Source organism: Coffea arabica, chromosome 5e (genome assembly GCF_036785885.1).
Source record: "Coffea arabica cultivar ET-39 chromosome 5e, Coffea Arabica ET-39 HiFi, whole genome shotgun sequence".
In the NCBI taxonomy this organism is placed as follows: domain Eukaryota; kingdom Viridiplantae; phylum Streptophyta; class Magnoliopsida; order Gentianales; family Rubiaceae; genus Coffea; species Coffea arabica.
The window spans coordinates 41,084,733-41,099,715 of record NC_092318.1 but is presented as its reverse complement, the minus strand read 5'-3'; the positions used below and the strand labels follow the sequence as shown (position 1 = coordinate 41,099,715).

General features: G+C 37.0%; 1 protein-coding gene and 1 long non-coding RNA gene across 2 annotated transcripts; both read right to left on the bottom strand.

The window, feature by feature from the left end:
• Positions 1-1,567: 1,567 nt before the first annotated feature.
• Positions 1,568-2,503, bottom strand: LOC113687360 (uncharacterized). Its single transcript, XR_011813920.1, has 2 exons — positions 2,248-2,503; positions 1,568-2,163 (listed from the first exon to the last, which is right to left on the bottom strand). It is a non-coding gene; the product is annotated as an uncharacterized lncRNA (long non-coding RNA).
• Positions 2,504-10,369: 7,866 nt separating this feature from the next.
• LOC113687359 (F-box protein CPR1-like) lies at positions 10,370-12,428 on the bottom strand. Its single transcript, XM_027204983.2, has 2 exons — positions 11,523-12,428; positions 10,370-10,516 (listed from the first exon to the last, which is right to left on the bottom strand). The coding sequence occupies exons 1-2, from the start codon at positions 12,426-12,428 to the stop codon at positions 10,370-10,372; spliced, it is 1,053 nt and encodes a 350-aa protein (XP_027060784.2).
• Positions 12,429-14,983: the final 2,555 nt, after the last annotated feature.

Below are 14,983 nucleotides of genomic sequence, written 5' to 3'. Positions count from 1 at the left end.
ATTTGATTGTAGTAGAAACTTTCGAATTTATGTCACGGGAGTATATAATCTAACCTAAACTGAGTTTGTATGTTTTTGGTTAGAATTGATAGCCATTCTAATAATTAACATTGTCAATAAATTAAATCCTAAGTGCTTGTTTAAGGTTGTTTAATTAATTGGCAAGGAAAATAATCACACAGATTATTGTCGTTATCAAGACAGTAAAGAGACATAGATTGTCAGAGTTTATTGACAATCATAACCAATCTATTTATTAATAAATCATTTTTATTATTGCATCAATGATCAGTTAAGATGAACCAAAAGTGAAGATTGGCCTTCTAACTAGATTATTGTCTTTTATTGATCTAGCTCTATTTAATTTTGCATTATTATCTTTATTTGATTGAGTTATTTAGCTATATTTCACCAATCTGTCATTTTTATTCATTGTTACTTTGCAAGAAAATAAATCATCTAGTCCTTAAGGATACGATCTTATTCACTGCTATATTCGAATTTATATTTTTAAAGTAGAAATTTTATTTTTGCTGGTATGACAATCCAACAAGCTTGATTGAAATTGAGGTTCTTAAAGGTTAAACGAAAAAAAAAGGAAGAAATTAAAAATTCTGATCTTGCATGTTCCCATCTCTTTTATAACTTTCATCACTTAAGAGAGTTGTAAAGACTGTAGTGACTTCTCTCTCCCTTCATTTTTTTAGTGGCAAGACTTTTTTGCTTCGTATAAGTTCAATCAAGGGTGAAAGCAAGGTGGGGCTCGGGAGGGTCAGCTGTCCCCAAAGACCTTCCAAAATCTCATGTCTCCTTATACTTTTAAATATCTTATATTTATAAGTAAATTTTATATATACTAATAGTATGTATACTATCGTGGTTGAATGTATGACATATATACAAAGTTTGGATTTTAAATTCAAATTTAGATTATATATCATACACTTAATAATGAAAGTGTATACATTATCGGTGTATAGAAGATTAATCCTATATTTATTATGAATATTCACATTATAACACTATTCCAATATTAGATACTTGCCCCTCCAAACTTGAGGATATTTTATGAAGTAGACATTATTTTCATGCATTTCTTTTGCTCTAAAAGAAATGTCAAAATTAATATTTGCACAAAAGAAATTATGGTATTATGTCCTTGCTCTCCAAATTTTAAAACTTAAGTATTTAAAGACTGTATTGTTAAAAATTTCATTTTTTACTTCTGGAAGTCGAAATCTTGGCTTCACCACTGACTCAAACTATGATTTTGATGACAATCCATAGGACACCAACAATTTAAGTCTCATAAGCATAGTGTATAACCTGTTAGAAATTGTGTTTGAAATTTGCCCGACCTAAGTGATCATTTGTTTTGACTAAGTAGAAGTGAATCCCAGTAGTTACTAGTAAAAGTTTTTTAATTTGTTTTTTCACCATAAGATGGAGAATATACTGCTTGCTTAGCTTAGTGTATCCAACCATCAATTAAATCCCCCCAAGTACCTAAAAAAGTAAAATATACGAGCCAATCTTCCCCAATATGAAATATAATCATCAAGTGTACTTTAACCAAACATGCTTCAAGCATATATATAAGTAACTTTCCACAACATTTCTTGACAGTCTCTTATCAGACTAGGATCAGTTGGAAAAAAATGCAGTAGAACAAGCGTATTACGGAAATACAATCTTGCCGTTTCCTAGCCCTCGATAACACGTCCTGGTACGGCTATGAGGGCAGTTAATGACGGAAAAAGAAACTTGCCCACTTCGGTTTTTGCTAGGTCGGTAGCAGATTCCTATCTCTTGCAGTACTGGCACATTGCGGTGAACTCGAGCGTCGTTCAGGCATTTTAGATCCGGAGTCCCATGAGTTGTACGCCAAATCGTAGAGTTAACGTCACTTACTTCATGACTGTGGCCCCGGGATAATCCGCCCTGTTCTAAAATGCTTAAAAGATTATATCGATTCTTCAGTTTAATAGCAAGATCGAAGTACTGAGTCTGGTTGTACATGTTCTCGGAACACGTCCCATGCTTCTTCCATTCATGTCCCCAAAATGATTGGGCTAGGACACGACTTCCTAATCTGTCATATTCTGGTCTTGGTTGGTCAAGGTTAGGCCAGATTGAGTCCAGTTGTTTAAATTTGTTTTCATCCTGGAAATAATCCTTTGAAGTTAAGAGTAAACAAGAATAAATCCACATCTCGTGTCTAAAGTTTCAATTAGTAGTAAAAGTTACCTGTATTGGAGCAAATCCGGTTTTTTTGCAATTTTCCACTGTGCCAGTGTGGTTTGCTGGCCACAGGCCATGGATAGTGAAATCATTTGGCCAAGGAACTCTTCGGCATCTGTGGAACTGGCAATAACCACCCGGCCACTGTTCAACCATATTGAAGTATTGAAAAGAAGAATCAATAGCTGAAGGACAAAGTGCAAGTATCAGGATTAAGAGTTTAAACATTTCAGCCAGCATGGCCACTTTGTTAATGTGAATAATGCGTATTTGACAGGTGCCGAACCTGTACAATAATAAATACCTACTCGAGAAAAATACAGATTTTGTATATAGCGGTGAGTAGGGTCGAATCCACAGGGACTGGGGATAATTCGTTTCTTCTAGAATCCAAAGTATGGGGGGTTTTTGGATTAAATACGAACTAAATAAATTAACTGCAGGAAATAATTGATTAAGAGAAATAATTAAGAGAAAACTCTAGCCAAGGGTACACTTCAGAAATGGTTCAGGCACTGATCATTGATTCACAGATAATTCCATATTTATTAATAGATTAGTTATAGTTGTCATGCACGCGATAAACAACCAACCTTTCCTTAATTTCTCGATAGTTAAGGTACGACCGTTAACTATTTTTCTAACCCAAAAACAACTCTAGGTACGACCGTAGGATTTAATTTCTAGATTGCATTAATAATTAGAAAGGCCCAATCCTAACTAACAAACACGCTACGAGGGTTTGTTTAAACTAGATCGTATGCTCCCCTGACATAAACCCAATTACGCCAGTTGCTACTGAGATAAAGATAATGAACAATTACGGATTCAATTATCCCTATTTAGCAAAATAGCCTATGTGAAAAATTAAATATTGCGCATCTATTCAATCACTCACACGAGCTATAGCAATTAAAAGCAGGAAACATATAAATACCAATAAATTAAGGAAGCAATTAAAATAAATTAGATCTCACAGTAATTGTTGAACCAAGTCTTCAGTTGTCCCCTTGACTAGAATTAAGAGGTTAGTCCTCCATTAATGGAGAACAACCATGCGAAAGAGCCAAGAAAAGAAAACTAAAAACTATACTAAAAACTGTCTAAACTAAAACTATTGATTGATAAGAGGAACACGATAAGTAAGAACCACGGAAAAACTCCCAATTCCCCAAAGATAAAGCCGCGGCCAAAGGAAAAGAATTGTCTCCTAATCTAAAACAAATTTCTTCACTTCTCTCCGTGGTCCCGCCGGATAAGGAAAACCAATCCTCTGTACGTTTGTTTCTTTTAAGAGCCCAAATGACTAAGGCTTCTTATCTTGCTGGTCCCACCAAAATTGAGAGTCCAAATCCTCCAAAGAAGGTTCAGCGCCATTCCTTGTATTACGTTTACTCTTGGTAGGACTCCTAGTCAGCAAAAAGGGAAATGGAAATCCGGTCCTTCTTAGCAATGTGGGCCAAGCCTGTGGAGTATTTAGAAGTCTCCATATTCTCCAAAAAGTACCTCCTTTTTGTAGTTTTCTGTTACACTTCCTGAAATTGAGTCCAATACCAAATATAAGTAAATATTAATAATTAAAACAATATTTGGCAAGGATAAAGGTGAAATTAACAATAAAATAACCAACAATTAACACCCTATCAATTCCCCCCACACCTAAATCATGCTTGCCCTCAAGCATAAGAACAGCAATTGAACACCAAAATTTAACAATGGTTGTTGCTCCAACTACCGTATTGCCAAGATACCCAAAAAAACATATATCAAGCATCACAGGTTAAAATCAAAGAAAAATCACCCGGTTAGCTTCCCAATCACCAACTCCTCCAATTTAAAGCAAACTAATCTAAGGAAAAGGAATGGTTGCTCACATCTATCAGTAAATGGTCCAACTATTAACCAAAATCTCGACATTAAGATCACAAACCGGCAAGCTGACTTATTCACATACTAACACAATCTTTATTTTATTTTTTCCTCTTTTTTTTTTCCTTTTTTTTTTGTTTTTGTTTTGAGTAACAAAAGACTTAGTCTATAGCCCTTAGAGCCTTTTGACGCGAACTCCAACATTTGACAGATGGAGGAGCCCGGTTACTCAGTTCTAATTGCTACGGGACCACGCACTCATAGTAACTACTACCTTTTGACGCGAGAATCGACACTTTAGGTGAAGATCCCCGGTTACTCAGTAGTAACAACTAGTGGAGTACAGTCACCTCTTATTTATGATAACATACCACAATAACTAGAAAATATCACAAAAATAACAGCAGCCAGCCTCAAATTTCCAAACATGGAGAACTAAAATTAATAATTTGACCAATTCACATGAAAAATGCCAACAATCATTCCCTATGCCTAGAAAAGTTAACCAAAAATTGGAAAATTTAAGCAATTATTGCTATTCACCAAAGAGATATTCCTGAACTCAACCACATCAACTTGATATCCTTTTATTACTAAAACTTGGCAATAGCAGAATTAGAGGCAACAATCCAGCATCAAAACTTGGTAGTTATAGAAGAGCTGACCACTAGAAAAAAGAAAAGAAAATAAATGAAAAAGGAGATAAATATCAAACTAAAACAAAGGAAAAACCTCTAGAACCTAAAAACTAAAAATACTAGCACCCAAACTGATCTCCCCCCCCCCCACACCTAAATGACACATTGCTCTCAATGTGATAATGTAAAAGTAGAAGGAAGGAGAGGGGCAACGGTACTTCCCTGAAGTCATCAAAAGAGGGGCGGTTCAGGTGGAAATACGCGGCCAGGTTCTTAGGGATTGGAGCCACCTGGTTGGCGATATGCATTACTCGCTCATCCACTGAGCATCAGAGGCCATCGGTGGGAGAGGCCACTTAGCAAATTCACAACAATAACAATTTAATAGCCACTGGTGCCTCCCTCGTAGACAACCCAATCAACAAAATGCACAACCCAGGCACCTAGAGACTATACAAATATCCCAACAATACAGCAATTTCAATCAATACTCACTGGTGGCCCCAATTGGGTCAAATGCAGGAACAATGTAGTCCAAAATCGCAACAAATGCTCTAAAGATTTAGCAATTGAAATCAATAGGTAAAATACTCCTAGCAAGTCAATTAGACGCCACCAACAGCAATAAGCAATGGAAGTGGCACAGTAGCCTTCCAATTCAACAAACAAATGAAGAAAATACCCAACCAAAGGCACTTCAAGGGACGCAAGACAGAAATCAGCAAAGTAGAACTCAAGTGATACCAAAAATAACCTCGACAAAGCAGTGAATTCAACCAATTTGAATACGTAGAATACGGTCAGAAATGCCTCCCAAAGATCAACAGAGAGCGACAAAACTTGCCCACCCAAAATCTGTCCAAATGGCTCCAATTGGATAAGAAATTACACAACTCAACCAACCGAAATTAGCAAATGAGCCAAGAAACTGTCAAAACCAGCAATAGTAGTTCAAATTTTGGACTACAACTAAATCAAAATGTTTGGCAGTTTTCGATCAAGTAGCCCACCAACTAGAACCAAGTGGCAACAAATGTAGTTATAATACCCCAACCAGTACCACTGGTGTATACACAGGAAAGGAGGGAACCACATGGCCAACCCAATTAATAAAAAGCACAACTGAGGCACCCCAAAGGCTAGAAAAGTACCCGAAAAACACAGCAAATTGAATGAATATGCACTGGGTCTCCAATTCAGTCAAAATAAGATCAAGGGGCACGATACAGAAACTAACAAAGCAGAACTCAAGTGATACCAGTAGGAACCCCAACAGAGCAATGAATTCAACCAATTGGAGCAAGTGAAACTCAACAAATGTCACCAAGTGGACATTCAATTAGCCACTTCAAGATACCAAGCCTTAAGAATTTTAAGAATCCCAGCAAACAAGCAATTCCAGCAACTACCGATTAGAATTCGAGAAAATTTAAGAATTGTAAGCAACACCGCAACCAGTACCACTGGTGCACAGACAGGAAAGAATTAAATTCAATGGCAGCAACTCAACCACAAGAAATGAACCTTCAAAATAAGCAAGTGACTTCAAATAGAAGCCACAATTGTAGGCAAAAGATCTCAACCAGTACCACTGGTGAGTCACAGGGAAAAGTAATCAAGCGGCCAATAATTCAATAAATAACAGAAAATACCCCCACTATGGCAGCAATTAAATCCAATTCTGTCCAAAAAGCACCCCCAGAATATGCCTAAATCACCCCTGCTATTAGCTATAAAGAAACTCAAACACAGGGTGGACTGGAACGACTCAACCAAAAACGCCCAATAGGCACAACTCGCTTAATTAGGCAATCCAGAACACAGGATTATCAGATGTTAAACAACTACCATCACCAGTACCACTGGTGAGTACATAGGGAGAAATTAAAGCAAATAACCAATCCAGTGAACAAAATAGATTCGAACACCCAAACAGCGCCAAAAATGAACGGAAATTAAAGCCAGAAACAATGGTCAACTAACTCCCAAATCAACCCCAAAGAATGCACCAATTTGACTCAATTGTACCCAAAATGAACCCCAGAAAATTCCCAAATTACTTCCTGGTTTCAGCCATCACAAAACCCCCGAAAAATGTGCAAAATCCAGCAATTGATGAACCAGGAAAACACTAATCGAATGGGAAAATACAATACCTCCACCTGTCAATTTGGACAGGTGGGAATGGAGTGAGTAGCGGCGGCTGGCGGCGGTCTGCCGCGGCAGAGCATGAGCTTGAAAGGGAGAGTGAGGGGAACAGCGGGTAGCTTCGCGGCTGCTGGTGGCGTCGGAGAGAGTGAGAGCAGGGGCGGCGGCGAATGCTTCTGGTATAGCGCGAGCTCGAGCGCTGGTGGAGTCGATGGCGGAGGCACGCGAAATGGAGAGAGAGCAAAGGGGGAGCTACGAGGTAGGTGTGGCTGGGAGCTGGCGGCGAACTTTGGAGCTGCTGAAGGTGGTTCGTGAGGTGGAGCTTGGAGCTCGGAAGCAGCGGCGATGGAAGCTGGTCAGCAGTGTGCGGCAATGGATGAGAAAGGGAGACTGGTGGCGAGCGACGATGGCAGTTCGGGCGCTGCGCGTCGTGTGGGGTTGGAGGCAGCAGCAAGCTGTTGCGGCGCTGGGCTGTGGAGCTTGGGCAGGCGGCTGAGCTAGATCTGCTGCAGTGGTGGGAGCGACCGTGCGGTAGAGCTCAGGGCTGGACGGTGGCGCTGGTGTTGCTCTGGTGCCATGGTGAGGGCGGCGCGCGAGGAAGGGGAGTGCGGCGGTGGGGCTGCGTGCGGCTTGGGTCTCGGTCGAAGAAGAAAAGAAAAGAAGAAGAAGAAGGAAGTGGGGAAGAAGAGGAATAAAAGAGAAAGAAAGAAAGAAAGAAAAAAAGAAGAAAGAAAGAAAGAAAAGAAGAAGAACGAAAGAAAAAGAAAAAAAATTTTTTTTTTTTTAAAATTGAATTGAGATTGGAAAATTCGATTTTTGAATACCAAAACTGAAAATGAAAAAGGAAATTACTTTTATTTAAATTTTTTTTTTTTTTTTGAAAGTGAAAAATTATTTCCTTTGTTTTTGGGTCGTCAAACACCGCGTGGGCACGCCAAGATTAGAGAGCATCCACTGACTTCGACAGTTACCTTACGCACTTTAACGCGTGCCCTACTCGCGTGGGTACGCCAAGATTACCTATTCTGGTCATAGTGAGGAAACATCAAGAGTGATTAGTACCCAAGTGAGAAACGACATATTTAAGAAATTGAACACAAAAATAACAAAATCAACAATTGGGTTGCCTCCCAAAAAGCGCCTTTCTTTAATGTTTTTGGCTAGACATGCTATGCTTGTTTACGGAGGATAAAATCTTGTAACTCGTTTCAATGCTTCATTTTCAATGTAATCCTGGTAACCCTCATAAATGGAGTAATCTTTGAGCACACGAGCTACGGTCTTCCATGGACTAGTTGATGGCGCCAAATAATCAAGCATTGATCGCAATTCTTCATCCACTCCTCCATCAAGAGCATTCGACGGTTCAAGATATTTGACCATAGCTACTCTTAATTCATTCCTGCCATGAGACTCAAGAACTTCCGGTATAACAAAATCAATCTCATTAACAGAAATCATAGAGTAAGAGTTAAGAAAATGTGGGTTAGGGAATGGAAGTGGTGTCACCACATTTGATGATTCTTCACTGGATTCTTTCACTTGAATGGGTTGCGGTTGGGGTTCCATTTCTTCCTTTTCGGCTTCTTTTTCAACTGCATCTGTAGATTTTTCATTTTGACACTCTTGCATCTCCTCATCGCTAATCAAGCAAATTGCACTCTCATTTTCTTCTAGATCAACAATGGTTTTCGAGGGCAATTCTTCCATTTGAGAAGCCACCAATCGATTTATTCTGGATGTCAATAGACATATTTGATCTTCCAAATTACTCATTGCATCCTTCATCATCTCATTCCTCATTTGTGTCTCCTGTTGGAATTGGTATGTATTAGTAGCAATTGATTCAACTATTTCTTCAAGAGACATACCTGACATAGATGACGATTCTTGAGACTCATACTGCTGAAAATTCATTGACCCTGTTGTATAATTATAACTGGAGTTATCCCACCATCCTTGATCATACCCGTTTGGATTAGGGTTATACCACATTTGAGACCAGGGTGAAAAATCTCCATAATTATTGGGTGGGGCACTCAGATTATCTTGATATTCGAGGCACATACCTGTTGAATGATCCCTGGCATAACAAATTTTACAGGTTGCAGCAACCATTCTTTCTCTAATAGAGTTTAGTGCCTCTGCATATGCAGACTTAGCGAAAAAACTAGTCGCATCGCCTTTCCCGGAAACAAAATCCAGTATATCACCAAAATACGGAGTGTTAGAAGCCATAAACTATATAAAAAAAATAAGAGAAAAATAAATAAAAAATGAAAACAAAATGAAGTCAAAAGGAAACAAATTAATCTGACACCAGTCCCCGGCAACGACGCCAAAAATTGACAGGTGCCGAACCTGTACAATAATAAATACCTACTCGAGAAAAATACAGATTTTGTATATAGCGGTGAGTAGGGTCGAATCCACAGGGACTGGGGATACTAGAATCCAAAGTATGGGGGGTTTTTGGATTAAATACGAACTAAATAAATTAACTGCAGGAAATAATTGATTAAGAGAAATAATTAAGAGAAAACTCTAGCCAAGGGTACACTTCAGAAATGGTTCAGGCACTGATCATTGATTCACAGATAATTCCACATTTATTAATAGATTAGTTATAGTTGTCATGCACGCGATAAACAACCAACCTTTCCTTAATTTCTCGATAGTTAAGGTACGACCGTTAACTATTTCTCTAACCCAAAAACAACCCTAGGTACGACCATAGGATTTAATTTCTAAATTGCATTAATAATTAGAAAGGCCCAATCCTAACTAACAAACACGCTACGAGGGTTTGTTTAAACTAGATCGTATGCTCCCCTGACATAAACCCAATTACGCCAGTTGCTACTGAGATAAAGATAATGAACAATTACGGATTCAATTATCCCTATTTAGCAAAATAGCCTATGTGAAAAATTAAATATTGCGCATCTATTCAATCACTCACACGAGCTATAGAAATTAAAAGCAGGAAACATATAAATACCAATAAATTAAGGAAGCAATTAAAATAAATTAGATCTCACAGTAATTGTTGAACCAAGTCTTCAGTTGTCCCCTTGACTAGAATTAAGAGATTAGTCCTCCATTAATGGAGAACAACCGTGCGAAAGAGCCAAGAAAAGAAAACTAAAAACTATGCTAAAAACTGTCTAAACTAAAACTATTGATTGATAAGAGGAACACGATAAGTAAGAACCACGGAAAAACTCCCAATTCCCCAAAGATAAAGCCGCGGCCAAAGGAAAAGAATTGTCTCCTAATCTAAAACAAATTTCTTCACTTCTCTCCGTGGTCCCGCCGGATAAGGAAAACCAATCCTCTGTACGTTTGTTTCTTTTAAGAGCCCAAATGACTAAGGCTTCTTATCTTGCTGGTCCCACCAAAATTGAGAGTCCAAATCCTCCAAAGAAGGTTCAGTGCCATTCCTTGTATTACGTTTACTCTTGGTAGGACTCCTAGTCAGCAAAAAGGGAAATGGAAATCCGGTCCTTCTTAGCAATGTGGGCTTCCTTCTTAGCAATGTGGGCCAAGCCTGTGGAGTATTTAGAAGTCTCCATATTCTCCAAAAAGTACCTCCTTTTTGTAGTTTTCTGTTTCACTTCCTGAAATTGAGTCCAATACCAAATATAAGTAAATATTAATAATTAAAACAATATTTGGCAAGGATAAAGGGGAAATTAACAATAAAATAACCAACAATTAACACCCTATCAGTATTGCAAGTGAGCAATTAGAGGTGGAAGGGATGGATTTCGGTAAAGATATGCGAGACTAATTTATAGAGTCTCTCAAAGTCATGCTACACGGTTAGGCAGGCCACATGCATGGGACATGTCACATTCATCATATGCATTTGTCACACAAAAAAGCAATTACTTGAATAGTTATAACTTTTGATAAACTTTCAGCAAGAATTTTTAACAATTTGAGGTTGTTATGCAAAAATAAGTTAAATTTGTAACTAAACTAGTACTATTATTTACTTGAGAATACTGCAGTTTAATCCTTGTTCAACAATTAAGCCTCAGTTCTCTTTTCATCTAATGATCTATGCTCAAGAATGAGTGCCACCTTGCACTTCAGTCACAAGTCACAACAATTTCAGTTAAGAATCTCCAATAGATAATATATATATATATATATATATATATATATATATATATATATATTCCACTTAAAGATCACACGAGTAAACTTTCTTCTCCAATGTCATAGGAACAAAAGAAGACACGAATTGCATAAAACCAAAATCCTGTATTAATGATGCTAGAGAACGTATGAACCAGAGCTACTTGCATTATTGCAAAGCCGGGACATCGAGACATACAGATGAGAAAAACTAAAAAATGTAATCTAATCAAGTCCTAATATAGACTATAACTATCATAGGCATTTGTGCCACTACATTCAATAGAGAGAAACCAAACTTTCCTTTAGAATTACGAGTTGTAGGTAAAATCCTTTAATATCATATTTCTTCAACTTGGAATCATTTTGGATACCAAATGAAACCAACTGCTTGCAACAATCTGCAAGGAGTTTGTCATTGTTCCAAAAAGATAATACGCACTGGATTCCTGAAAAAGGGCCCAAGAAAAACTTCTTTACCCAAGACTCCTCAACACCGTATTCCATCATTGCCCATATCTCAATGTACTGTTCTGAATTGTCATACAATTCACTATTTAACAATTTGCCGCCTCTTGAAAATAAAATCAACGCCATGGAATCATCTAAAACAACAAGACTGTGCCCCACCGATTCCGGTTCTGCTTGTTCTCCTAGCCAGCCATTAGGATACTTGATCTCTTTGAATACCTCAGCTCCCGTATCAAAAGAAAGAATATGCGGGCTAGATTTCGGGCCTGCGCTCCAATGGAAAAATCCGTTGAAAAGTAGGTCGAAACAATCGCGAAGTATAACTGGTGGCAGAATGGCATCCACTTGTCTCCAAGAATCAGTACTCAAGTTGTATATCTCAGCTCGAAAATCATAAAGGGAGGATTCAAAAATTCTGACGACCTTGTAGTCGTCAATAGTGCTGTCAAACCCCAACCCCACAACATGTGTCTGTCGGAGGAATCCTCCTGGGCTGCCAAAGGAACTCTGAGGAAGTGTTCGAAATTTTCGCATCATTGGATTACACAAATGTATTCCTTCATGAAAATCCCTGAGGCAAACTATCCCATTGCAGGGGCCAATTAGCTGCAGGGGCCAATTAGCTTCATCAAGTTCAGGCAGCTCCAATTCAGGGGCTGCAGCTAGAAGAGATTCATCAGCTGGAGAATGGAATGACAACACATTTTTGTTATCTTCATCTCTTAAACGCTTGACGATTATGTACTCCGTGCTTTGCGCAAGGCAGAGATGCATATTGATGAAGCGACGACTATTGATCAAATCACGCCAACCTCTACAAACACAGTTGAATTTTATCAATGATTTGACGGGCAACCTCAGTAGGATCTCCATAACGATTTCTTCATTTAGATTTATCTCACTTGCGCCCTCCATTTTTATTCGCTTGGTGAATGGCAGAAGTGATAAGACTAATAATCTGCTACCTTCCGGTTTCTTTCTTCTAGTCACGTTGGTTTTTGCTTTTAGTAAGTGGTGGGTCTTATGGAAAGCTTTTCAAAAGTCATGAGGGGCCTAGAATGGTTGTAGATTGTGTTATGATGAGTGTAGTAGATTTTGGCTCGGAAAGTTTGTTGATGTGATAAATGCTTGTTGCCGGATTAGCCTCTTCTCCGCTACATTCCCCCTCCATATTTTTCAACCACATTTTTATTCTCTTAACTACCTTTTCTATGTCATATAGGTCTCATGTCAAAAACAAAACCAAAAAAAAAAAAAAAAAAATTTACAGAATTACTTTTTTATTTATAAAAATGTACATTGCAAAGCCACCGGAGAGAGGTGTGCGACCATGCTACTATCTGGACATAACAAGTGCTATTATACATCTAATAACAAAATTAAGCTATGTGGGTAATATCCTTATACTATATAAGAATGAGTTTAGGGCTTGAATTTCAACCGCAAGGGTGGGGTTTTTTTGAAAATATGAGAGTGTTTAAAGTGCAATTAGAGTATTGAATATGAGTCATTATAACTAATTTAGTTTTGTTGTCATTATTGGATGTCCTTTTAAACATTTAAAACTAGGGGTAAGTTTGATATGTGACATTGTTTGATATCCGATTAAACATTGGGTATAACTGAATTCAGCTTGTGTTTTAGTGGAATTACATAAAAACCCTTCTAATCATTTAATTGTATTAACATCTAAGTCTTTTAATTTCCTAAAATCTTTCTCATCAGTTATTTGCAAAGTTATGATATATAGATGTTAAGACACAATTAATGTCAATTAGTAGAGAAGTTTGGTTTCTTGGCCGTTATCATAGATGTTAATTCAGATGTTGTTACATTAGCTACTCTTCTTCCCTATTTTGCAACACCTTTTTCAATAGATATGTTTTCTTTAATCAATTTACTTTTTTTTTTGTAAAAAATCTGTAATATTGCAAGTTGTATGTGCAATAATTTTTTAGTATTTTAATTCAATTGTCCATGTTAGACAAGCTTGATAAGGAAGAGACCACATTTGTTAATTGTTATTTATGGTTTAAAATAAGTTTATCATCATAAATTTTCCCATTTATAGATTACATCTACTTCTTTTGTTGTTTTAACTATTAGTTAGGATAATTTTTAAATCGTTTGCTACTTTATTGACTATTCCATTTAGACAATTTTTCACTTCATCTGATTTGCCAATATGTTTAACTATCTACTTAAAGTTATTTGGCTACAAATCTAAAGCATGTACCTCATTACTTTTAATTATTTTTCTTAAATTGAGTGGATTAAGATGCTTTAGTACTTTGTTATATGTCCTAAATCATACAATAAATTATAATTAATTGCTTGCTCAATGTGAAGGCCTCGTGATGATATATGTCCTTAGAATCAATATAAATTCAAGAATTTGGCTTGCAAGAACCGAAATTCTACTAGCAATGATTTCTTCAAGTATGCTAATTGTTCAAATCTCGCTTATATAATAAGATAATGTGGTGGATTGCCCTCATAGCGAGATCAAATTCAAACTAAATAACAAATTTTAATATCCCTAAAGTGCATGAGCAGATATAAATAGGTCTTTTATTATACTAGGTTAGATGCAAAGTAGTTGATCGTATCTTATAATTATGTTTTATTGCATATTATATTTTTTTAACTCAAAATGTAACTTATGATTTTTTTAATTTAATATCACATAATAAAATTATCATACTTCAATTCTTATACTAGAAAATGCCAAATAATAATTATTAACTATCTTTAATTATAGGCACTAAACTCCCACGCGTTGCGTGGGGTTTTCCCCCTAATAATAGTGATAGGTTGTCGAGTCTGTGCAATAATAAAAATCTAACTACCACTAAAAGCAGTCAACAATCGATTCCAAGCACTGGAATAGGGACTCTAGATGTGCAATGGGTTACTTGATTCGCCCTGACTCCGAAGAGTTTGCTTAATCCGATATACCAGAATTGACTAATTGACAAAATTACTAACTAGTAGACAGTGACAAGTGGGGTCGAATCCACAGGGATTGAGGATAATTCGTTTCTTCTAGAGTTCAGAGCATGGGGGGTTTTTGGAAAATATAAAATAACTACTTAACCAACTAATAGAAATAAACAACAATTAATCAATAACCAAAACGACTCTAACCAAATGTGCAACTTTTCAGATACGGTCAATTCAACTGATTATCGATGTATAGATAATTTAATTACTCATTGCTCAATTAGTTATAGTTGTCATACACGCGATAAACAACCAACCTTTCTTTACTTTTTTAATAGTCAAGGTACAACCGTTAACTATTTCTCTAACCAAGAAATAACGTTAGGTACGATCGTAGGATTTAATTCCTCGATTGCATTAAGAATTAGAAAAGTCCAACCCTAACCAACAAACACGCTACAAGGGTTTGTTAAATTAGATCATACGTTTCCCTAACATGAAACCAATCACACTAGTCGCCACTGATA